Source organism: Plodia interpunctella, chromosome 8 (genome assembly GCF_027563975.2).
Source record: "Plodia interpunctella isolate USDA-ARS_2022_Savannah chromosome 8, ilPloInte3.2, whole genome shotgun sequence".
In the NCBI taxonomy this organism is placed as follows: Eukaryota; Metazoa; Arthropoda; class Insecta; order Lepidoptera; family Pyralidae; genus Plodia; species Plodia interpunctella.
This window is the reverse complement of record NC_071301.1, coordinates 7,636,930-7,660,381: the sequence shown is the minus strand read 5'-3', so window position 1 is coordinate 7,660,381 and position 23,452 is coordinate 7,636,930. Positions and strand designations below refer to the sequence as shown.

Genomic DNA, 23,452 nt, shown 5'->3' with positions numbered 1-23,452 from the left:
TCAAATGGAAATAGATGATTTATTTAACATTCATAGCACACACTACAACCAGGTATAAAATAATTTTATATACAATTTAAATTCGTCAATGTTCAACAATCAGTTTATACTTAAAAATAATATTTCACTCATACTATTATACAACTGTTATACAGCAAATTATCGAAGGCACAAGTAAAGCAGTGTGGGAAAACTTACAATTTTTCAATCATAATAGATGAAGCTCCCCCTCCTCCATTGCAAATGGATGCAACACCCTTCTCCCCTTTCTTCAAAGCATGGCACAGGTGCACTACAATTCGAGCACCAGACATGCCAATTGGATGGCCAAGACTAACTGCTCCTCCATGGACATTCACTTTTTTGGGATCTAAGTCTAATACCTTTTGATTGGCAACTGCTACTACACTGAAAGCTTCATTTATTTCCCAGAGTGCTACATCATCCTTTTTTACTCCAGTTTTTTCTAACAGTTTTGGGATGGCTACTGCTGGGGCAATGGGAAAATCGATAGGGTCACATTCACCATCAGCAAAGCCTACAACTCTGGCAATAGGAGTGACTTTAAGTCTTGCTGCAGCATCAGCCGTCATCAGAACCAAAGCAGCAGCACCATCATTCAATGTAGATGCATTGCCAGCTGTCACAGTTCCATTTTCTTTTTGGAATACCGTTCCCAACTTGTTGAATTTCTCAAAATTTACTTTCTTATATTCTTCATCCTCTGAAAATATGATAGGCGGTGCTCCTCTCTTCTGAGGTACTGGTACAGGCACAATTTCATCTGCAAATACTTTAGCTTCATGTGCAGCAGCACTGCGTTTGTAACTTGAGATAGCATACTCATCCTGATCTTGTCTGGAAATATTCAATTTCTTAGCAGTGTTCTCTGCGCAGTTGCCCATATGGAACTTATTATATACATCAGTGAGGCCATCAAATACAATTCCATCAACTAGTTGCATTCCACCATAAGATGTTTCTCCTCTCTTCAGATAGAAGGGTACATTAGACATCGACTCCATTCCTCCTGCGAGCATGACATCTTGGGCTCCGGTCTGTAAGCCTTGTGCAGCCAGCATGATCGCCTTCATCCCTGAAGAGCACACTTTGTTTACTGTAGTGCAAATTGTGCTTTTAGGGAGACCACCAAAAATGCAGGCTTGTCGGGCTGGGGCCTGTCCCAGGTTTGCAGGACATACATTTCCAATGTAAATCTGTAAATAAAACCATTATAAGAATATTCTTATAAGTATATATATGAATGCTGCATATGCAAAACTCTATATTTCTAACAATCTTGTATGTAAATTGAGTTTGTTTTCTAGGTAGTTACCTATTAATTTATTATTGTGTTGTTAGAATTATGATTTTAAAATTTATAAATTAAAATTCAATTTCAATAAGTGTTTGAACATAGCTTGAAATAAAATAATACCTAGTTCTGTATTTTTTTACTCAATTGTTATTTATTTATGTATTAATCATCAATTTCATAAACTTTTCCAATTGTTTATTTGCATAATTTAAAAATTATGCAAATAAACAATTGGTAAGTGATATATGATGTTACAGATTACTTAGTGCCTATTACATTTTACTTTAAAAGCATGAAAAAAATTATACAAGAAAAAATGATTGATTAGTGATAACAATTTATCTGTCAATATGATAAGAATCTACAAAGATAAAGTTGACCAAAAGAAATTGGTAGGTAATAAAAATAGAAGAGCATTGAGTGTATTGAATAACTGGTTTGAATGTTTGAATGTTTGAGAGCAAGATAACTGTAAATTGGGTTGATAAAGAGAAAGTGACCGATTAACCTCTTTTACTTCTTCCTTGGGAATGCCGGCCCTCTCGACCGCTGCTTTAACTGCGATAGCTCCAAGGTCTGAGGCTGATAGACTAGCCAGGCTCCCTCTGAATGATCCAATTGGAGTCCTTACAGCTGATACGATCACCACCTCATTGAGGGACACTTTGCTCGAATACGCTGCCATTGCTTTCACAAGCTGTCAAAGAAATGAACAAATCTTAATCCAAAGAGGTTTTTATTCAGCACTTCTCTGAAAATACTTTCCGGGTCGCAGTAAATTATTATTCACAATATCACACCACACACTCGACCAATCTGTTAGACAACTTGTGTTCGACTGGCTGCGATTACAGCTATGGAAATACGAAAGGAAAAGTTTTCCGACAAACCTTTGCTGAACACATTTTGATGCTAATTATCCGATTTCCTTTGAGAAAAATCATGATTTATTCTTTTGATAACACCACGAACACAAAAAGGTATTGCAAACTATTGAGAAGAGAACTGGCTACAAAGTACAAATAAAATGAAACTTATCGCTTAAAAAATATATTTACATTAAGTTATCTCTATGTTTAGATTTAACAAAAAGAAGCGTTTAATATGACCCTTGTGTCTAAAGCAATAAAATCGAAAATTCATTGGCAGAAACAACGTAATCAACGTGTCTACTCTATAGTCTTTTGTTGTAAGGAACTTTGACCCAATCCATTCGTTTAGTTTCTTTCTTTATTTGACGCAATTTTCCGACAGGAATGTTTACCTATACCTAGCATTAATGTTTAATAGTATTACAGCTTTTTATTTATTTTTAAAACAAATCCTTCCTCTTTTTTAAATTTTATTTTAATATTTGATTAGGTATCTAATCGATTGAGATTAGAATTGTTATCTGTATATGTTCATCAAAATGAACGAAGATTATGAATGAATGAGTGATCGACAAACAAATAAAAAAAATAGTTGGAGTTGGATTGGAGGAGCAGTGATTGTGGTCCTGTTGTTTTGTATATTTTTAATTACTTTTTCTAATTTTTAGAAAATAACAGCATCAGATTCAAACAAACAACATACTTACCTGTGTATATTGTAAATAGTCAACCAACGCAAGTGTTAATGACGAACAACGTAAGTTTCCAATTATTGATGAATTCTGAGCTCAGCACCTGTACCTTTTAGCGATTTTACAGTTGTTTTTCATGGTTATGCTGTACTTTCTCATATGGCTTTTAAGTGTTACATATTTCTAGTGATATATTACATTATACAATATATGATTTTATTGTGATAAGATTTGGTGATGCATCACATTGCAGCTTATAAGCAGTTCCTCACTAATTGTTAAAAATCCTCAGTCCATCTCCCTCCGCAACGTTCAACACATTGTAAACTTTGAAATCAAATTTTCACAAGTTTAGTAGGTATGAAATTAAATAAGCTTAATTACACTTTTATTTTCTAAGGAGTCATGTTTATTACCTAATTCTTGTGTTTGACCCTTTTATAAGTGTGATTTTATTATGTGCCGTGGCTTCGCCGCTTAAATTTCTAGACTTTCTTCTTAGGAACACTAGAGTTAAGTTGAAAATTATATCAAATACCTAATTGGGTTTATGGTCTCTCTCAGGTGTGAGGTAATTAAACTTTTATGATTGATTGGCTTCAAAAATTAGAAAATCTGATCTGATGGCTTCAAAAATTAGAAAATCTGATCTGATGGCTTCAAAAATTAGGAAATCTGATCAAGCATATTTTTTTTTCTTGTTTCCATGTATAAAAACAACCATCCACAATATGTTAATTTATGTCACATATTTTGCGATTTCACAGAGGAATCAAATCCTAGACATATCCCATTGACCTAGAATCAGAATTTTAGCAAGAAGCATTGTCTTATAATGTCATGTAATATAATAAATCTGAAAACCATAAATATGAATTATGTACATACAAAAAGCTATAATCTTTATGAAACCTAACCATTTTGAAATTATCATTATAAATCTTTGATATTGTTGTTGATGGAGACACTACTACTGCTAACTCAAATGAGTACACTTTATTACTTAAACATGCCCCAGCAACATTATTTGGTTGTAGAGTGAAACCTAGAAATCTTTATCCCAAATTTTGCAGGTAGGAGAGCAAAGCTCAGCTGAAATAATTTGTATGTAAAAAATATTAAAAAATGTATTTTTTTTTCTACATAGTGCCTTATCTCTCTTCTAGAGTGATAAAGTAACTTCATAATATGGTTACATCATTTTGATATACTCGATCATATCTACTTCCATTGTACATTACTTATATTATATTATATTTGATTATATTACAAAGTAATCAATACTTTGTAATAAAATCAAATCATTAATTAAACAATAATTGAGAATAATTATGCAATATTATAATTTTTATGCTATTTTTTTTTCCAACAGACTCAAATTTAATATGCTTTTTTCTGTCCATGATGTGTATGCAAGCATCAATAATGGTCTTAACCAGCCAATGAGTGAAAGCATCAGCAACTACTTATTTTTTTTACTTGATTTCATTTTGGATTGGATTTTTATTACGGAACAGTCCTTCTCTCTCTTATCTGAGTGTATGTCAGGTTTTTTCTCAGAGCTCAGGGTCCACTCTCCTACATTTTCCTCTCTACCTCACATGGTTTTTTTAGAATTTAGAATTTGCTTAATAGAATTTTTTAGAATTTGCTTATAAAACAATTATAACAATCTTATAAATGATATAATAATATGACAATCTTGTGAACTAATTTATCTTTTCATCAAAGTTAAGCTTTTCTGAATCACGACATGTATTCTGATCTTATCTACAAATCTGTATGTAGATAATGTCATGAAATAAACAGTCCAGTTACACATGCCTACTTTGCAGGAACATGCTAATATTGAGCCATTTTCACAAGCGTTCCACTAATCACGCTTATTAGTTGCGCGATTCAGTTGTAAAGTGTACATTCTAATGTCACTTCGACATGTACAAGTTGTGGAAGATTATCACATCAAAATATTGTGCGTTTCAGATTCAGTTTGTTCTCTTGATTTAGTGTTGTTTTGTTCCTTTGTGTCATACACAATTCTTTATGAAATATACATTATCTATTGTAATGCAAATATTCCGCTCTGGAACTTTTCAAAACTATTTATGAACATATTTTTCTGAGAATTTTGAAGAGTAAATGTGTGGTAGAGTCAAGTGATTGTATCTTAGAAAAGTTATTGTCCCAATGTGAAGTATTTAATTAAAATGCATTCTGAATAGGCGATTATTTTCACAGGGTTTACAAACAAAAGAGCAGGCTATGACTTAGGCCGAGCGATAAAAATGGAGGTGGTACAAGATGGTCGGTATGAGCAAAGTGAGAACTTGCCAGGAAGCAGTGCCGACAGCGATGCTTCTAGCAGTTTATTCGAAAGCAACGACAGTGAAGACTTAGACAAAACCTCCGACGATGAGGACCTAAGGGAAGATCTACTGAAAATCATCCCACAATGCTACAAATCCGACTCCAATTTCTCATCACAGACGCCTAGTGATTTTAATGATGATGAATTTCAAGCGTCAGCTCTTTGCCAATTCATGGATATCTTAAATGATTTAGATGAAGTTTTAGACAAGTCCCTATTGGCTTGTCTTGACGAAAGCTCGAAGAGCTTCGATAGTGACGAAGAAGATTTAATTTGTAAGATCAAAGAATGCATCGAAACGGAACAAATGTCTGATAATTCGGAGGAGATAAGCTCTATAGATGACAATACTCAAGTAGTAGTAGCGAATCTACAACTCTCAGCGCCCCCTATCAATGAAAGTGAAACAACACACGAGAGGGTGAATCTCACGAACTTAGGACGATCAAAGAGTTTTACAGATTTATCTGATAGTAACAGACAAACAATGGTTTCGTCACTAGAGCGGGCGCGAACTACGAATGATAGCATACGTAACTCCATGAGAAGGCTGGATCCGATTGTCCTTCCGGCGATTTCAACAGAATCGTGTGAACCTCTTACGTTGCCAGTGATTCTTTTCTTGGAGCATCATGTGAACATGCGGCCGACGAGTGCGCCGATACAATTGCAGGTGACGGCGGCAAATTTGAGCACCGATTGTAGCTCGGGACCGCTGATTGTGGGTCGCCGAGCGTTGCTCATGAACCGGACCTTATCCTTGCCATCGCCTATCGAGAGTGACGTCACTGGGGAGTGGACAGGGAGGAACACTGCCCGGAGCACAGCCAGAAGTACAAGCGCGTCGAGCTCCTCATCAGAGTCTCTGAACGCGGTCCCAGCTGCCAATAATAACATTGGTGCCACGGAAGAGAGGTGAGTTCATATAAGTAGGTCGTTTCGTTATGAAAGTGAGATTACGCATTGTATTCTGAGGTCATTTTGTGACTCATTCAATAAAATTACGATGATAATTAAACAGTTCCGTAAAATTCCACAAAATATGTTTGTCCACAGAAATGACGAGACTGAAGAGCGTCCTTTAGGAGTTTGGCCCCACCGGATGAGTGCTATGCTAGCGTGCCTGAGTTGTACTGTAGGATTATTTAACATTTCTCGATTCGCCATATTCAGTGTTCATTTTGGAGGTAAGAAATGGTAGTATGATAATTTCTGTATCTAGCTGGAAAGTGTTAAACATGAGGAACCTTGGAATACTATAGTAACTATTTTATTTGCCATTCTTGAGTTCAGTTCAGTTCAACTATTTATCTATTGTATGGTTGAGAAAAGTGAAATTAAGTAGGTACTGCTAGTAGATTGTACATTTTCGGTATACTACTTCCGCCTGACAACAACTGCAATTGAATATAACTCATCCTGATTTTTTGTTTTTTTTTTATTTACTTTCAGCAAGTTTCATAATACAGTTCTTTATACTGTCATTTTTGATTGGGATACCTTTGTTTACGCTATACCTATGTTTGGGCCAAGTATTGGAAGCTGGTCCCGTGGACATGTGGAGGATATCGCCAATATTCCAGGGTGTTGGCGTGGCTCTGCTCATCACGCAAGCGGTCATCGGCATCTACAGCATAATAGGAGTGTCGTGGATACTCGTATATTTCAGAGATTCGTTTATAACCTCAGATGATCAGTATAAATGGGCGTTGCCTCATGAATTTAATTTCGAAGGTATGGCTCTTTAAACCTTTTGTTTAAACTGATTCATGTCAAATTTAAAAATATATATATCATGACCTGTCTATAGAAAATTCTAAGTGTAATCACATCAAGTTACTCAAATTCATTGCAAATTCGACACTATTACCAACGCATAGAGATCCGTGCTAACTTGACGTGCGGTTGACTATACATTAATAGGTGTTGTAAAATTTAAATACATTTCCGTTAGAGATGATAGAGACATCAAACAATGATTAATGACACCGGAAATCAAGTGAAGGTCGGTAGTACTGGACAATTCAATCTAGTTTTTGTTGACATAGGTAGTCTTCTAAGCGATTTTGTTTAAACTACGTTTGATTGTTTTGTCTGTTAAAAACATTAGTCGGCTAGACTAAATTACGTTCATGGTAATGATCTACTTACTAGTTCTAGCTGTTCAATGCTCATAACTTTTTTGTCATTCGTTAGCGACAAACAAACTGAATCACTGGGCTTAAAATAGACAAATTTAGCTTAGGTACTTCAAAACTCAAACATTAGTTGAAAAAAAATTACCAACTTATCTATTTGCAGCGGCGACATTGAAAAATTCGTCCGTCAAGTTGCAAGAAACCTTGCCTCAGTATTTTCATGGAGAGGTGCTACAGAGAAATTTCTCATCAAATTCATACTTTGGTTCTATAAAGTTTCAAGTTGCATTCAATTTGGTCGTAATATGGATGATTGTGTTCGTCGCGCTTAGTAAAGGATTGAGATCGTATGGCAAGGTGATTTGTTTTAATTGTGTTTAATTTATATGATTTTTATACTTGATAATATTATTTCTCAATTTTTTGTTTATCCACCATCTGGAAGTAATATAGCTTTGTTAAAATGCTTTTAAACCTATAATTTCTGGCAAATTAGCATTAATAAAACTCAAGTGAGGTTATAGAATATCTATATAGAATAATAGGTATATGTACATAGAAATATTGATGATCTGTAATTAATAAATTGGTTCCATGTCTAAGTAATTATTTTTAACAACAAACTTAGTTGTGCTCTGATTTCGTACGTACGACATGTCAATTATCATTTTATATTTTCCAAACACAAAACAAAGTATGCCTTGTAAGTAATAGATATTCTCCTTTCCAGGCTGTGTATATGCTGATATTTCTGCCCATCTGCGGAGTACTCGTGTTATGTATCAAGTTGTTGACTCTAATCCCTTATAACTCCGTCATTAACATATTTTCTGACACGGAATGGGGCGAATTCTTCATCAACAGCAATGTGAGAACTTTTATTTTAGCACTAAGGGTCGAACAAGGTGGATGAGAATGGAACTAAAAATATTTTAAATATATCCCACTGATGGCCAAAAGCCTCGACTTATTTCACCACCATTTATCGTCCAAAAATGTGGCCATGTGGAGAAAAAAAAATGTGTGCCTTTAAAAATAAAATTCAATCTTCCAATAAAATTGTCTTGGTTGAGACTCTACTTAATATTTGAGGTCATGGACAACGAACATAATATTTCAATACCTATTTTCTATCTTTCACTTATTTATGTAAATAACACTGAATTACACCTCACTTCAGTCAATAAATTTGATGGGATTGTTCTAAAAATAAGACAGTTCAAGGCCCAAATAAATTGGTAGTAGAATTTAAACTATTTAAAATTTGATATTGTTTTAAAATACTTATATTCAAATTTACATTATCATAAATCTCTTTCTTTTTATTTTAATTAAGAAATACTACAATTTCGACTTTGAAATTTCCGTCTAAAAAAAATTAATTCTTGCCAGCCAGTAAACACGTTAAATATATACAGAGTTGGGCGGCGGCGGCACAAGAGATCTTCCTAACGTGGGGGCTTCTAGGGGCCTGCATAATGCAACTCACCTCACACAAAAACGCCAAGAGCAAAACCACAGCCGTGCTTCAGAGAGAGAGCGCTTGTATTATCGCTTTCACCTTCGCCGTATTACTTCTAGCGTCTTTCCTCGCCAATGCGTGTGTTATGATACTCAAGAACCACGGATATGCATACACGCCCAGCAGCTTCGGTAAGTTAATGTAAAAAAAATGTTCTTGTGTCATCGGGAGATGTATCTGTTGTTAGTTTTGTACATGTCGTGACTTTTGCACTCAACGTGTGAAAAAACCTTGATCAATAAGATCAAGGATTTTTCCTTAAAATAAATGTAGAGAGATGATTCTTGTTTTCAAATCTTAAAAGTACTATCGATACTACAATTGGTCGCATATAATCCAATTGCCCTATCTTCCTTAAGCCCAATGTCACACATAGCAGTTGTATATGGTATATGATGTTAAGAAACAACCGACAATAATCCTAAATATTAGTAATCCACCCTAATATAGTACCTCCCTAGTATAGTAGTAAAGTCTGCTTTTCTGTCTTCTGTTCTACGCGGCTTTAAGGACTTTGTTTTATAATATGTAAGGATTTTTCCTTTTATAGGTATAGCAGCGACTGTAACTATATTTTTCTATATATAAATTTACAAATATAAATAATTTGTTTTTATCTTTAGAAACAATAAAATCGTCTCAATTCCTCTGGCCGACGTCTGAGCCGATGCCTGGTAACACAGCGTCTACTCCGGTGCGCTACATGGGGCACTACGGCAGCCTAGTGGGGGTCACTGTGTGGCGGTCCGGCAACGTGGCCCGCTCCATCAGCGGCTGGCAGCCACTGCAGCTGGCAACACAGATCGTGCCCGCCACGCTCGCGGTGTTGCCCGCTAACATGGTGAGAAACAAACACATAGGATACTAAAGACAATCAGCCCCCTCTCTCAGGTTTACCGATTACTTCCTCATTTATTGAACGTCGGAACACAGGGCTTCGTTTTCCGCTCCGCTTACATAATTTAAGCTACCGTCGCTGAATAACATTAAACAAAACCTAGTGTGCAGCCCACAGCTTAACATAAATTGTTGCAAATTTTTCTCGTATCGAAACGAACGAATAACATGTTATTATTTATAAATTCTATAAAATTTTCCGGCCCACAAAGTGACAAGAGCGGCTTTGTAAAACCGGGTACACGATGAAGGACAAGTATTAGCACTCTGCCCAGTTTCTTTTCGCTCTTTAATATACGAGTTTCTCTTTCTGATACCAACAAGACGAAAGGTTTATAGTTTTCACTGTCTATGGTGCGAAATTTGCAATTTGAAAAATATAAAATAGTTATTTTTGTTGAATCAGAGAGGATTGATGAGATAATAACAGAAAAAGTAAAAAAATATTTGTTTGTTTTTTTGTTTCCGTGATATTTACAAAAAGTCATTTACTTATTACAATTTTCTGGTGACGTCGAAACTAGAGTTTCATAAAAATCCAATAAATGACGTATGAAGTTATACAACACCGCGTGACGGAATTGAATTATTTTTGTGATAAAGTAATAGCTCGTATACTCGAGAAATATTACGTCATTGAGGCTAAGATTGTACAACTGTTCCCAAATTTTAATTTAAACAACCTATAATAATATTTATCGTCATGGTACGTCATTGTATTTTACTTGGCATCGTCCCGTAAATACTATTGAAACCGGTTCTAAAAACCGAACCGATTTAAAGAACTTTCTGGCATTTTAGATTTCTTTGTGACAAAAAACCAAATATCTACAAAATTGGAGTTTCATAAGAATGATATCCAATTTTTTTACTTGGATCAATGAAACGAAAATGCAGGTTATTTTCGTTTCAATGATTCTCTCCCTTTCTTAGCCGTAAAACATCTTAGTCCAGAGTTCAATCGATAAAACTATCTGGTTTCAAACTAAAAGCAAAAAAAGAGCGTTTATTTGATGCTATAAACACATAAATTAAACAGACCAAAAAATAAAAGATAAAATGTTCTGTTAGCCTATATTTATTTAATCGGATGGCGTATCATTCGGTAGGTATATATTTCATTACATGCATTACCATTATATAAAATAGATTCAGTGTTATATCTAACAGCCTATATGTAAAATAAAATATAGACGGCTTTGAAAATGTGTGGGATACAGGCACACAGATTACAACAGATTACAGTAGGATAAAGTTATGTATAATTTTTCAGTTATCCCCGGCGTGGGCGGTAATCTTCTATTTCGTCCTGATAATGTTCGGTATCGCGCAACAACTGGCCATATGGCATTGCGTCATCACTGGAGTCATAGCCTTCAACGTGGAGGTACTCAAAGTTTGGGAGACCACTATCACACTACTGAGTTGCGTCTTCGGTTTAGGCGTGGGCCTGCTACTCAGCACTGATGTAAGTGTAGCTTACAAGTTAAGATTGTTATTATTTATGTTATATAATATGTATAAAAATAGATTTTGACTAGATGATGTGACTTTACTCCTTATGGTCGTAATGTTTAACATTATGATTGGATGTAAGCCGCCTAAGTTCTAGTGGCCAGTAATTTAATTGGTCAAGTGTTCGACCGACTAGTCAATAATGCTTCATTTTATTATCTTGGTGTATAATCTACTATTACAATTTCACTTGCCAGAAATTTATATCTATACACTAGATGTCGCCCGGGGCTTCGCTGCCGTGGGGATTTTGAGATAAAATATAGCCTATAGTTATCTTGGATAACGGTGAAAGAATTTTTGAATTCGGTTCGGTAAATTCGGAGATTATGCGAAATGAATTAAATTATTTTTTTCTAAATTGTAAATGTCAGGCGGGCATAAAGCTGGTGCAGTTCACGGACGTGGTGTGGGTGGGAGTGTGGTGGCAATGCGTGGTGAGCGTGGCACTGTGCGTGGCAGTGTTCGCAGTGCGCGGCCGGCCGTACTCCCCGGAGACGGTGAGCAGCGCGCTGCTGCGCGCGCGCGGCCCGCTCTGCGCCGCGCTCGCCTTCCTCTGGACCGTGGTGCTGCCCGTGTTGCTGTGTGTCAGTATTATCTAACATTCGTTTTTCTTGTCACGTTCTGTATTTTTTTCAATCTCACGCTGTCTGTGTTCTACCTTTTTAACCCCTGACGCAAAAAGAGTAGTCTTATGCCAACTCCACACCGTCGTCGTTGTGGTGGCGTTCTGCCTTTTTTCTCTAGTTTTATGCCAACTTCACACTGTCCTCGAACAGATTGCCAAACTTTGACGGATTCTGTATACATGTTCTGGTTTTTCATTGCGGTAATAAAAAGCTTTAATACTAACTCAGTCTGAGTTCGGCGACAGTGTGTGGCTAGCATTACATTCTCGTAAAGGGGTAGGGATCTCGTAAAAGGCATTACATTCTCGTAAGGGGTATTCTCGGAACCTTCAAATAAATGATAAGTCTATATTTTTTCAATCTTTGTCTATATCTCGTCAAGCACCATCACTCGGTCCTTTGTAGAGTCTTTTTTCTCTAGTCTGTGGTTGTCAGATTTATTTATATAAATAGAAAAAGAAGCAGAATACCACTGTAATTTCTTTTCTTTCACACAGGAAGTCCACTGTAATTTCTATTCCAAAAAAGAAATAAAAAAATATTTGCAAAAAACATTGGCACATACATATTCGGCGTTAAAAGGAAAATTTACTTGTTCCAGGCTATCTGCGTGATGGACTTCCGTATTGGTCAGCAACGACAGTTCTATAGCTGGAGGAAACCAGTCGGGTAAATATATTATTAACAGTACTTTCAGCAATTCATTTTTTTACTTTTATAACAAAATATATCAAAGTATGGAGACAATTAGTTTATATCAAAGTATGTTTATTTTATAACAAAGTTTTCAAAAATGCATGACTAAAACTTACTGTTTGTCGCACAAACTTCATTTTCCATTTGCAGCCTTAAATTAGAATGAGATATACCCTCATTAATTTCACTTTTGGTAAAAAAAAATCTCGTTTATTTTATAACTAGCCCGTCCCGGCTCTGCTCGGGTAAAACCATAAAAAATCACACTATCAAAATCCGTTGCATAGTTATAAAGATCTAAAAATACATAGGGACAGACAGACAGCGGAAAGCGACTTTGTTTTATACTATTTAGTGATGGTGTCCCGAACATTTTTGTCTAGTAACATACAAGACACATACTCTACACGTGCTTTACGAATATAGTTACTTACAGTTGTTTCCGTTACAGGTACTGGGCAGTGTGGTCTCGTCAAGTAGCCGTTCTCATGCAGCAGGGAGTTCTACTGATCATACCAGTGGCAGCCTTCGTCCAAACGTGGCGATACATGAACAAGGGACCTCCTGATATACTCGATGTAAGTCACTCATTTATTTTTTATATCTAGCTATAGACCGCGGATCGCCGCTGTGAAATTCCCACGGAGACACGTACTTTTCTTCCGGGATGAAAGGTTCGTTTCGTAAGGAAAAAATCCCTAAGATTTTTATCGAAAACGAAACAGGATATTTTTCTGTCAATCTGGAAATAAATGTGGTATGTAAGGAAGACAATAGATCATGGTGGGTAGGTAAAATGTAAATAAATAGTACATTATAGAACTACCTACCTATACATAACATTATACACTATAGCTCTTAAAATTATCTCATAATTTTCTTGCTGCTAGGAATACGGAATTAGTGATTTCACTGAAGAGTTGGTAAGTTTAGCGCCTTAATTATTATATTTTATTTTTATGACGTCTAATTTATTTTTCCATACAAACTTATGTACCAATACTGACGACGTGATAACAATGATGCGCTCGAATATTTTTATTTGGACGAGAATGTCGTTCTGCTGTAAAAGACCTTTCTTTGTCACAAATTGAGGTAACAATATCGTTCCCAGCGCATCCAGAACCTGTACCGGCCGCGCATGGGCCTGGAGAGCGAACACCGTGCCCCCCCTCCCCCCGCCACATCGTCACCCCCCCCGCCGCTGCCCCCCGACCCGCCCCCCAAGTACACCCCCCCGCCGAGCTACTCCACGGCCACCGGTGCGCGGCTGCTGCACACACTGAGGAGAAGTTTTAGGACGCTTAGGAGGTGACTTTATTATTATTTGTTTTTTGGTCCCTACTAATATAAATAAAGTTCGCTTTTTTACAAGTTTCATTATGTAAACATTATGCTTGCCAAGTGAAGTCTCTCGTTCGTAAACTATAATTTTAAAATATTCTCTCCACAGGATAACATCAACTCGTGTCGAAGCGCCCCAGCCCTCGACATCACAAATACCCATCACACTTAGCGAGACCGTCGACCGCGAACTAACAACCGAAATCCAACCCCCTGACTACAGCATCTATACCACCCCCTCAATCACCATAACCGACGAAACAGACTCTAGACGACCTCTATCGTCAACTTCGCGAAATTCTTTATCGTTAACAAGAGATTATTTACGTCGCTCGTTCGTAAGAAAAAGCGATTCGGCTAAAAGCATACGTTCAAGTTTACGTAGGAGCTTCAAGTATGGTGGTGCCTTAACGACCAGCAATGAGAATTTGGTGCGCGGCGCTGAACCAATGTCAACCACAGTGGCCATGGCGGCCATTGTGGACGAGAGAGCCTCTGTGATATAATTTTTACGCCTTTGAGGCAGCCTTTTGTAGTGCTTTTTAGGGCAGGTAAAACTTATATAACCTACAATAACAAACTAAAAAAACATCACATTGAAATCATAGCTGAGTAAGTTCGATGAAGTCTCCACACAAAACTAGTATAGTTAGAGCTATGATAACCTCTTGTGGCCGCCTCAAATAATATTTCGGCAAAATTAAGATCATAGTGTTAAGTAGTTAAATCAAAATATTATTTTTTCTTATCATTTGAATATAAAAAATAAAGAGTTAGTTGTTGCACGTTTTTACACCTGTCCTAGAAATAATCTGTAGTTACCAACCGTCTACCATGGAAATATTTGTTTTACTGTTATACTTTTACTTAAAACAATAGTTTCTAAACTTTGAACTATTAATGAAATACGTATGGTTCAATGTTTTAATGTTCTATTAATTGAAGATATTATTACGTATTCGACGGTTGGTTGACTTATTAAAGAAAATGTTGATCTTTGTACAAACATACACTTAAGAAGTGATAGTATATAGATTTTTTATTATTATAGATGTAGGATTGTGTGAACGATAATAAGTACGCATGTTAATTTCATACAAATTCTAATGGTAGTGTGCTTGGAAGTTTCGAGTTTGGAAGATATGAGTGTGTTATAAACTACATTGTGAAGACAATAGCTCATTTTGTAATAGAGAATATAATCATTTTTTTTTTGTTAAAACTACATTTAGGCGATTAAAAATATCGAGTAGGTTTTACAATTATTCACTTATGTATACTTACAATCGAATAATAATTTCAGAGCTTATAATTAAACGTGTTTTAGATTTTTTATAGTAATTACGGAAGCCATTGTTATTCATAAGTAATATTCATCGTGGTTCTAGAAATGTGTTCTCGTAAGTTTAATTTATGGTAAGATATATTTGGAGGTGCGTACTTGATTTATTGTTATTATTTTAGTGTCAGTGATTGTAGGGAGCGGAATCTCATTGAGTGTGCATTTGACATGATTGAATATACCACCGCCATGAAATAACATGTCATATAAAATTTTAATCAAAGTATTAAATGTCAAATATAAATTGATATAGCGAATATTTATTGTCAAAAACTATCGTCAGACTGGTATTTCATCATTACATAGTATAAAATCGTTTCTCGCTGTCTGTCCCGTAGATTGAACTGTCTGTACGAGTAGATTTTTAAAACTATGTATAACAGATTTTGATGCGGGTTTTTTAAATAGGTGTTGCAAAAGGAAGGTTTATATGTAAATAACATAATATTGCACCCGTACGAAGCGGGCGGGGGTTGCTAGTGTTATATATATTTTTTTAAGTTCGGCCCGAGTATACATAGGGTCCACAAGTTGCGACGGCCAATACAATTATAAATTTAAATGATTAGATAAGAATTTGTAAAAGTCGCACTCAAATAATGATTTGTATAGCTAGCTTTGTCGATAACGTCCACTATTATTTTAACGTTATTTATAACTGTACTTATCTGTAGTTTTATTATAAAACTATTTCGTTGGGAAATTCGTTCGTATGACACTAGTTTTGTTGTAACAAAGTCCCGATAATAGGTAATTGAGAACCAATGTATTGAGTTTAGATATGATGATAGAGAAAGCAGAGGTTTTTGTATGAGCAAGGTGTTGCAAATACTCACAGCAATTGATGATGCTACTATCGGTAAAATTGCTATATTAAGATTTATCCAAAAGTAAAGAAAAAATATTGGTTACATGCGATGCTCAAATAAGAATGTTATGATACGATTTATGAATTATTTACACAAATCATTCAGTTATGAAGTAGTAGAATCTCGCATACATAAACATTGAAATTAGTTCCTTTTTGGGCAGTAGTTTTTAAAGTATAATTATTACTGTATCTAGGTATTTGCAACAATCTTATTGGTTTGTTTAGAGTACAAGTAGTACATAAGAAAGCATCGGTTGTTCAATTAGTTTTAAGTAAATACCTTTTAAGAGTTCGTTCCTTTTTTGCATTTTGATGTTTAGAATTTGAGTATTTCGAAATTAAAATTAATTATGTTAGTTCTAGTCACTACACATGCTTCCGCTTTTGATTTTGTAACACATCACATTTTTATTCTTTTTTTTTTAGAAATTGTTTTATTAAATGTCGCTTGTCGCGCGTCTTATTGCGCACACATCTTTTGATTTTGCTGTCTTTTTACATTCCTTTTGTTGCAATATTTTTTAAATAAACAATTTGAAATATATCTTCTTTTATTGTTATCCTTCTGCTATATTATAGTTAGAAGCTATATATATTATATCACTTCTGTGACTATAGCTAATAAATATTTTCTTTCATAACTACTACTATCGAGCACTAAGTAATAACAATTAAACTGAAACATAGTTCAAATTATTTATTCAATTTCACGAGAAAAATCACAATATTAAATTATTTAATTCAACATCAATTCATACTTAAAATAGTAGAAATAGTACATAACAAAGTATTTGAATCATAATATAGCTAGAAAGGCCTTAAACAAGGAAGCCGAGGTAATGAAATGTGTTATCAAATAAAATTAAGACGACACAGATAGAATGAAGGTTGAGAAAATAGAGAGATAAGATGCTTGAGAAAGATTTTGGACAAGCACAAACGATCGCGATTCTACATTTTACGACCTCAACTTTTCTTATTTGTTCTATAAAGATGTTAAAATTGATCAAACAACGTCCAAAATAGTAAGTCATGTCATTATAATAGAATAACAGGGTCATCACAAACATGCAGAAAATGTACAGGAATAGTAAAAATCACAGTGATTTTGTCGAAAGTTGAGAAAAAATCAGCAACATTAGTTGAATATATAAAATAATGAAACAATTAATGTTTGGTATTTATCTTATTGTGAAGATCACAATATTCAGTCGTAATACTATGCAGTCTGATTGATGGCACATGATCACATGCTAAGTCTTCATTATCTAATAAGCGAATTAAAGCTCAGTAGAGATTTAGCTGCTTTGGTTTCTGTGGGTTCCTTTTTCTTGGACGGATCTAGCATGAAGCACTTCCAGAGTCTGAAACAAGATGAAGCCTGGTTAATACATAGGAATTTTAACAGGTATTTTATTCATATTTTACAATGCCAGGTGCAAGTTCACGAGTTTATCTAAGACATTTTCCAATTAATTCCTCAGCTATAAAACATCTTGACTTTTTGCTTAGTTTTTTTCATAGTGGGGCAATTTATTATGAATAAGTTATTCAAAAATTAGTCTATGATCTATACATTGAATGATAGTGCACAAGTGCTGGGTTGATGACATCACGGATGTTATGCGTGCCAATGGTTTGACAACTTGGATGGCTAAGACAAAGGAGAAAAAGTAGGTAAGTTATAATGTTATTCCTGTACCTTTAGTCTATTTGGTCAAGTACAAACTTAAAAATTACGGGACCTAACAAAAATACAAATATTTTCTCTTAGTTATGGAAGTACTAGCTGCGCCCCGGAGCTTCGCTCCCGTGGGAATTCGAGATAAAAACTATTCCATGTGTTATTCCAAGTTATATGCTACCCGTGTATAAAATTTCATGACAATCGGCCCAGTAATCAGACACAAACTTTCGCATATATAATATTAGTGAGATGGATAAAATGTATAACATATTGAATAAATATATATTAAGACAAATCACACAATGAATCAATGGAATGAATGAATGAAACCTGAGGGTCTCGTCGGCGCCGGCGGAGAGCACGGTGGTGCCGTCGGGGCTGAGCGCGAGATGCAGCACGCGCGCCACGTGGCCCGTGAGCTCGGCCACGCGCGACAGCAGCGGGTACTTCCAGATCACCAGCTGGTTCTGCGCGTAGCCGTGCCCCGAGATCAGCTCCTTGTAGTGCGTGCTCCACACGATGGAGCACACCTGCCAACGACGAGAAGTCTCACTCACATCTTATATGGATATATAAAAAAATGTCTTCCAGATTTAGTACACTTTTTACTTTTATTTAACTTGAACTGTAGGTACATATATATATATTTTCGAGTGGAGTAGGTATTGCAGTTCAATTTTAGTAAAACAGACATCTTTAACCAATTGAGCTGAATTTTATACACACACTAGAGGTCTGTCCCGGCTTTGCTCGGTTATCCATAATAAAAAAAGTTGCTCTAGAAGGTTTTGTCTACGTCTGTGCCAAATTTCATCAAAATCGGCCCAGTAGTTTTTTAATTTATCCATTACAAATAATATTTTTTGTTTATAATATTAGTATTGATTTAGTTTGAAGTACGATGCTTTATTATGATTAGCATGACCTAAACTTTGCTTTTTACGCGATATGTTATTATTATCGGTATTCTTCTTCATAGTCTTATTTCTCACGACTGAGGGTCATGGTCATTACGTGGAATGAAAAAAACACAAAAACTTTTTGGCACTATTAATGGAGTGGTTTGCCTTCTCCATTTCACACACAAGTTATTAATCAGCCAGTTTGTGTTTCCTCACTATGTTTCCTTCACCGGAAGCAAGTAGTGGACGATGAAAACTACATGACTCAGATTGGTATACAAACTAACGTGGCGAGTAGGATTCGAACCTGGGACATTTAGCCATTTAACCAACGTTTCAATAACGTATTATGGACCGCAAAATATATAGAATACCTGACTCTTGGTATCCACAGTGTTGACGTTGGCGCCGGTGTTGACGTTCCAGATGCGGATGGTGCGGTCGGCCGTGCCGCCGCCGGACGCCAGAACGCCTGAGCTCCACGGACACCATGCCAGACCCTTCACGGCCGCCAGGTGCTGGCTGCAACACACACATTCTTATTACCACGGCAACGCGCTGCGACGACGCAACTGAACACGACGGAATAATGGGGCTGCACTCTTAGTTTTATTTATTCTTAGTTGGTGAACAGAGTGAGATGCAAGTTACTTGAAGGAGTAGAGGTACTGCGGTTGCGTGTGGTGCTGCCCCTGGGCGACGGGCCAGATGTTGAGCAGGTTGTCGTTCCCGCCGGACGCCAGGTGGCGCCCGTCCGGCGACCACTTCAGACCGCAGATCTGGAAAGTAATGCTTTCTTAGAAAAAAATGTGTAAAACACGTTGTTTGGTAGTAATAAAACACACTAAAATAAATAAAAAGTTATGATATTGATATTGCGAGAGAGAGAGAGAGAGAGAGAGAGAGAGATAGCAGACCCACCTCCTGCGTGTGAGCGTGGATGGTAGCGACGGCGTGGTCTCTCTGGCGCACGTCGTGGTGCACGATGTTGCCGTCGCGCGCGCCGCTGGACACTATGTACATGTTCCAGGCCAGCGACCCCACGCGCCCCGTGTGCCCGTCCATCACCTGATTCACACAACGTACATAGTCATAAATAGGGCCACTTATAAAGTGGTCTCTATTGACTAGAGACCACTTTATAAGTGGCCCTATTACAAATTAAATAAATAAATTAACATTGCCCAATACGAATGAACGACTACAATTAAAGTTTCATTTTCTTATCAAACTTTTAACAACAGCAGCGCTCTCAGCGGCACTCTTTCACTGAACCAGATGCCTTTTATATTATTTTTTTATCTAACTTCTTCTTCTCTGTGTGTATTTTTGTTGGTAATGAATAAAACTTAAAAACTACTGGACCGATAATTTTATGGAATTCGCCACAGAAGAGAGGAAATCTTCGGGAGTAACATAGATTTTTGATAATGAAAAATACGGGTCGCCACGCAGGTGTCAATATCGACGGAAAAATCAACTAGAGTTTTAGATGTTACCTACCGAAAGAGTTACACGTAAAATAGACCATTTTATTAATAAACACTCACCCTCAATCGTTTAATTTTGCCACAGTCCCACAGCTCAACGGTAGCGTTAGAGGTGCCGACAGCCAAGTGTGAGCCGCCCCCCTGCACCCAATTCACTGAACACACAGTCTCCGAACCCTCCAGCGTCAACAACTGGTCGATCTGCCCCGTGCCAGCGTTCCACAGATATACGGAGTTGCCCAACGCTACTGCCAGGATGTTTGATGCGCTCCAGTCAACTAAATTTAAATCTGAAACAGCAGTGTATTATTTTGTGTAACATCCCGAATTGCTAAGTCGCCCTCTATATCTGAGATATTCTTCTTTTAACTACGCAATGAATTTTCTTGGTGGTTTAGGCTATTTTTCCCGAAAGTTTATGGACCTCGTGGGAAAGCGGGCATAATATGAATGAAGTAGAAATGTTGCCGTCTAAAGTAAAGAAGGCCTGTTCCCTATCTGTGGGGTTTTTTAAGTGGCTGATGATGGTGATGATGATAAAAGTAAAGACGTTTTGATGATGTCATTATTAGCATCAGACAAGTGATCAGTTTTCCTATTCTGGGAACATTTCACCCAGTTTCTTCAGGACCCCTTTTGGATTGCAGATTAGCTAGTAACCCTAAGTTTGCCGCTATCACTTAAAATGCCATTTGTAAATATTAGTGATTAATGTTTATAGGTACATTATCAATACTTGAAACTCACTTTGAGTGTAATAATTATGGGAAGATGACATGTAAAATTTGATTTTGAGGTCTAGTTCTAATTCTGATAATATTATAATGATTCTGTCCAATCCAGATTCTATCAAAACAACATTCTGGGAGAATTTTAGACTAAGAAGATATAGATGAAACTGATAGTCTCATAACATACACTTTATCCTGAAATTTTACGGAGTAGATACATTAGTAAATTTTAGATTCAGTCAGTGTTTTACTCAAATAAATGTCTTACAATAATCGTCCAGGATATCAGGGGCGTCCAAAATCCTGTCAGGAGCTTGTGGTATGTACCTTGTGGTGTTCTTAACTGATGATGGAACTTTTGCCTGAAAATAAATAAAAAAATTACTTCTTCATACATGTTACATCTGTTCTACACTAAGGTTCTACAAGTATTGAATATAAAAAAGTACCTGGGTTAACAAGAATAAAGGTATGCTGAAAAGCTAAGCTGTAATGACTATATTAGTAAAACACCTAGAAAAAGAATGAGAGAAGAACTACCAAATTTATGTTGCATACATATGTATAAGTATGTGATATATCCGAACTCAATATTGTAAATGTGAAAGTCTGTCTGTCTGTCATACCTTCATGGCAAAACTGCTAAGCCAAATTGGAAATAGTTAATGTCACCCCAAACAAAGGCTAACACAGGCAGTAATGAGGGCAACAACTAGTGTGTAATACAATTAATTAGGTGTGAACTCAAATTCTCGAATTCCAGGTTACATGCAGTTTGTTGACAGTCATCCCAAATTCCAGAGACATCACCGCTTTCCTTAAATTAACCATTCATCTTAGTCGCCTTATATAACATCCACAGGAAGGTATGGAGTCTTTCTATTCAGACCCATATGCAGCTAAATCAGATGTGTGTTTATACCAATCATAAATACCATGTCTAATGCTCATGCATGTGACTGATAACTAAACTGATGACTATACCTATACACTAACACATAAGATGACACCAAAGAATTTGGATATTATTCAATAACAAGTTCTATAATTTTTTATAAGAGCCAGTTTGTTTACATTGCATTCTCACAGTGAAATAATAAAATCTAGTAACGCACACTGCAAAAACAGCTTGTTAAGATGCAAAAAGCATTATCAGTGGGATACCTGTGAATACACAACCCTCAGTCTGTTTTGGTAGCCCTCGGGTGCAGCAGGGGCCTTACAGGTGTACTGCAGCAGCCGGCCTGGTTCTGTGTCTGTGAGAGCACGGCCTATCGCCTCTCCAGCTGCTGTTTGGGCTACCACATCTTCACCTTTATCTTCTTCACGGCTCATCTGTTAAGTTTCATAATTGCAAATTGTTACATCTATATACATTAGTGAATTCATAATAACATAACATTATAAACAAACTTACCATATAATGGCACAAGTCATAATTAGAATTACTCCTGGAGGGAATGAATCTGTCAGCTTTGTTTGGTGTTTTTGATGTTTTGTTTGGAGTGGGAGTAGCCAATCGGCCTGGAATGAATAAATACACACAATCAAGCTTTATAAATAATAAATAAATACCAAAACCATGCATATTGGGTTAAAAGTTCAAGATTTTATTTTTAAGTATGTACAGTACACCGTGGCACTGATTATTATTCAACACGTTTTCAGGAACAGTTGAAATGAATTTTTTGCTGTTCTTAGTCAAAGTTATTACTTCAGATTTCTCACTTACCAGGTGATTTATTTTTGGATGGAGTTTTTTTCCCCCTTTTGTTATCATTTCGCGGTGGTGTTTTGTGTGTAGACAGCACGCTGTTGTTTCCCGATATTGATAGTTTTTGCATTGACTGATTACAAGAACTAATGTTGGTATTCGAGACGTTCTTGAAAGACGTGCTCAGTGATGGATTGCGGTTCTCGTTGTTGTTTTTCTTTTCCCATCTTTGCAAAGGACCTCTTGTTAGCGGCCCATCCATTGTTGCCAAACTGTTTATCTCGTTTAGGTAATTGAATTGAGCCATTACTAAAGGAGACTGTTGTGCACTGCCAAACAATATTAAATTCACTGTCGATCTGGCAGCAATAACATGAGGAAGGTTACTTATATTCGTCTTTCTATAAGATAAATAAAAATTGAAAAGAGCAGACTACAGAACAGAGATCGTTTCAAAATCAAAATCCGTTGAATTATTTGAAATTCATTTTGACAGCTGTACCGGTGTTACTCTACTTGAAATATTTCCCAGTTGCCACTATGTAACTAAAATCACGATTTATGAATCGATTGGGTACATTCTATTCTACTAATTAATATGTTAAAGTTTGTGAGGATGTATGTGTTTATGTATTATGTATGTTATCGTTCACGCGAAATCTATTGGACGGATTGTTACGAAATTTCATACACGGGTAAAATATAACTTGGAATAGGGTACTTT

At 36.2% G+C, this 23,452-nt stretch overlaps 3 protein-coding genes across 5 annotated transcripts; 1 reads left to right on the top strand and 2 right to left on the bottom strand.

The window, feature by feature from the left end:
• Positions 1 to 9,011, bottom strand: Acat1 (Acetyl-CoA acetyltransferase 1). Of its 2 annotated transcripts, none has more exons than XM_053748767.1 (3): positions 8,878 to 9,011; positions 1,827 to 2,015; positions 1 to 1,217 (listed from the first exon to the last, which is right to left on the bottom strand). In XM_053748767.1, the coding sequence occupies exons 2-3, from the start codon at positions 2,001 to 2,003 to the stop codon at positions 195 to 197; spliced, it is 1,200 nt and encodes a 399-aa protein (XP_053604742.1). In that variant the 5' UTR covers positions 2,004 to 2,015; positions 8,878 to 9,011; the 3' UTR covers positions 1 to 194. The 2 variants fall into 2 exon arrangements, with proteins under 2 accessions (XP_053604742.1, XP_053604741.1); XM_053748766.2 differs by lacking the exon at positions 8,878 to 9,011 and adding an exon at positions 2,209 to 2,381.
• On the top strand, positions 2,772 to 16,746 carry bdg (bedraggled). 2 transcript variants are annotated; one of them, XM_053748759.2, is made up of 15 exons: positions 2,772 to 2,947; positions 5,121 to 6,165; positions 6,307 to 6,437; positions 6,703 to 6,984; positions 7,552 to 7,745; positions 8,119 to 8,256; positions 8,807 to 9,041; positions 9,534 to 9,751; positions 11,081 to 11,275; positions 11,697 to 11,909; positions 12,553 to 12,620; positions 13,099 to 13,225; positions 13,538 to 13,570; positions 13,762 to 13,958; positions 14,101 to 16,746. In XM_053748759.2, exons 2-15 carry the CDS (start codon positions 5,168 to 5,170, stop codon positions 14,495 to 14,497), a joined length of 3,426 nt encoding a protein of 1,141 aa, XP_053604734.1. In that variant the 5' UTR covers positions 2,772 to 2,947; positions 5,121 to 5,167; the 3' UTR covers positions 14,498 to 16,746. The 2 variants fall into 2 exon arrangements, with proteins under 2 accessions (XP_053604734.1, XP_053604735.1); XM_053748760.2 differs by lacking the exon at positions 13,538 to 13,570.
• fzy (fizzy) lies at positions 16,610 to 23,215 on the bottom strand. The gene is made up of 10 exons (XM_053748764.2): positions 22,747 to 23,215; positions 22,432 to 22,538; positions 22,179 to 22,349; positions 21,283 to 21,376; positions 20,344 to 20,573; positions 19,715 to 19,861; positions 19,445 to 19,572; positions 19,168 to 19,315; positions 18,222 to 18,421; positions 16,610 to 17,568 (listed from the first exon to the last, which is right to left on the bottom strand). The coding sequence occupies exons 1-10, from the start codon at positions 23,033 to 23,035 to the stop codon at positions 17,469 to 17,471; spliced, it is 1,614 nt and encodes a 537-aa protein (XP_053604739.1). The 5' UTR covers positions 23,036 to 23,215; the 3' UTR covers positions 16,610 to 17,468.
• Positions 23,216 to 23,452: the final 237 nt, after the last annotated feature.

What these genes read in the sequence shown, in the direction of transcription:
- fzy (XM_053748764.2), bottom strand. Translation starts at nt 23,035, where the DNA reads ATGGCTCAATTCAATTACCTAAACGAGATAAACAGTTTGGCAACAATG. An exon ending in ATCCAAAAATAAATCACCTG is followed by an intron (nt 22,539 to 22,746) that starts GTAAGTGAGAAA and finishes TATTCATTCCAG; the next exon opens with GCCGATTGGCTACTCCCACT. An exon ending in GGCGCCGACGAGACCCTCAG is followed by an intron (nt 17,569 to 18,221) that starts GTTTCATTCATT and finishes ATCTTGTTTCAG; the next exon opens with ACTCTGGAAGTGCTTCATGC.
- Acat1 (XM_053748766.2), bottom strand. Translation starts at nt 2,262, where the DNA reads ATGATTTTTCTCAAAGGAAATCGGATAATTAGCATCAAAATGTGTTCA. An exon ending in TCAAAATGTGTTCAGCAAAG is followed by an intron (nt 2,016 to 2,208) that starts GTTTGTCGGAAA and finishes TTTCTTTGACAG; the next exon opens with CTTGTGAAAGCAATGGCAGC. An exon ending in CCAAGGAAGAAGTAAAAGAG is followed by an intron (nt 1,218 to 1,826) that starts GTTAATCGGTCA and finishes TTTTATTTACAG; the next exon opens with ATTTACATTGGAAATGTATG.
- bdg (XM_053748759.2), top strand. Translation starts at nt 5,168, where the DNA reads ATGGAGGTGGTACAAGATGGTCGGTATGAGCAAAGTGAGAACTTGCCA. An exon ending in ATACACGCCCAGCAGCTTCG is followed by an intron (nt 9,042 to 9,533) that starts GTAAGTTAATGT and finishes TTTTATCTTTAG; the next exon opens with AAACAATAAAATCGTCTCAA. An exon ending in TGCTGCCCGTGTTGCTGTGT is followed by an intron (nt 11,910 to 12,552) that starts GTCAGTATTATC and finishes TACTTGTTCCAG; the next exon opens with GCTATCTGCGTGATGGACTT.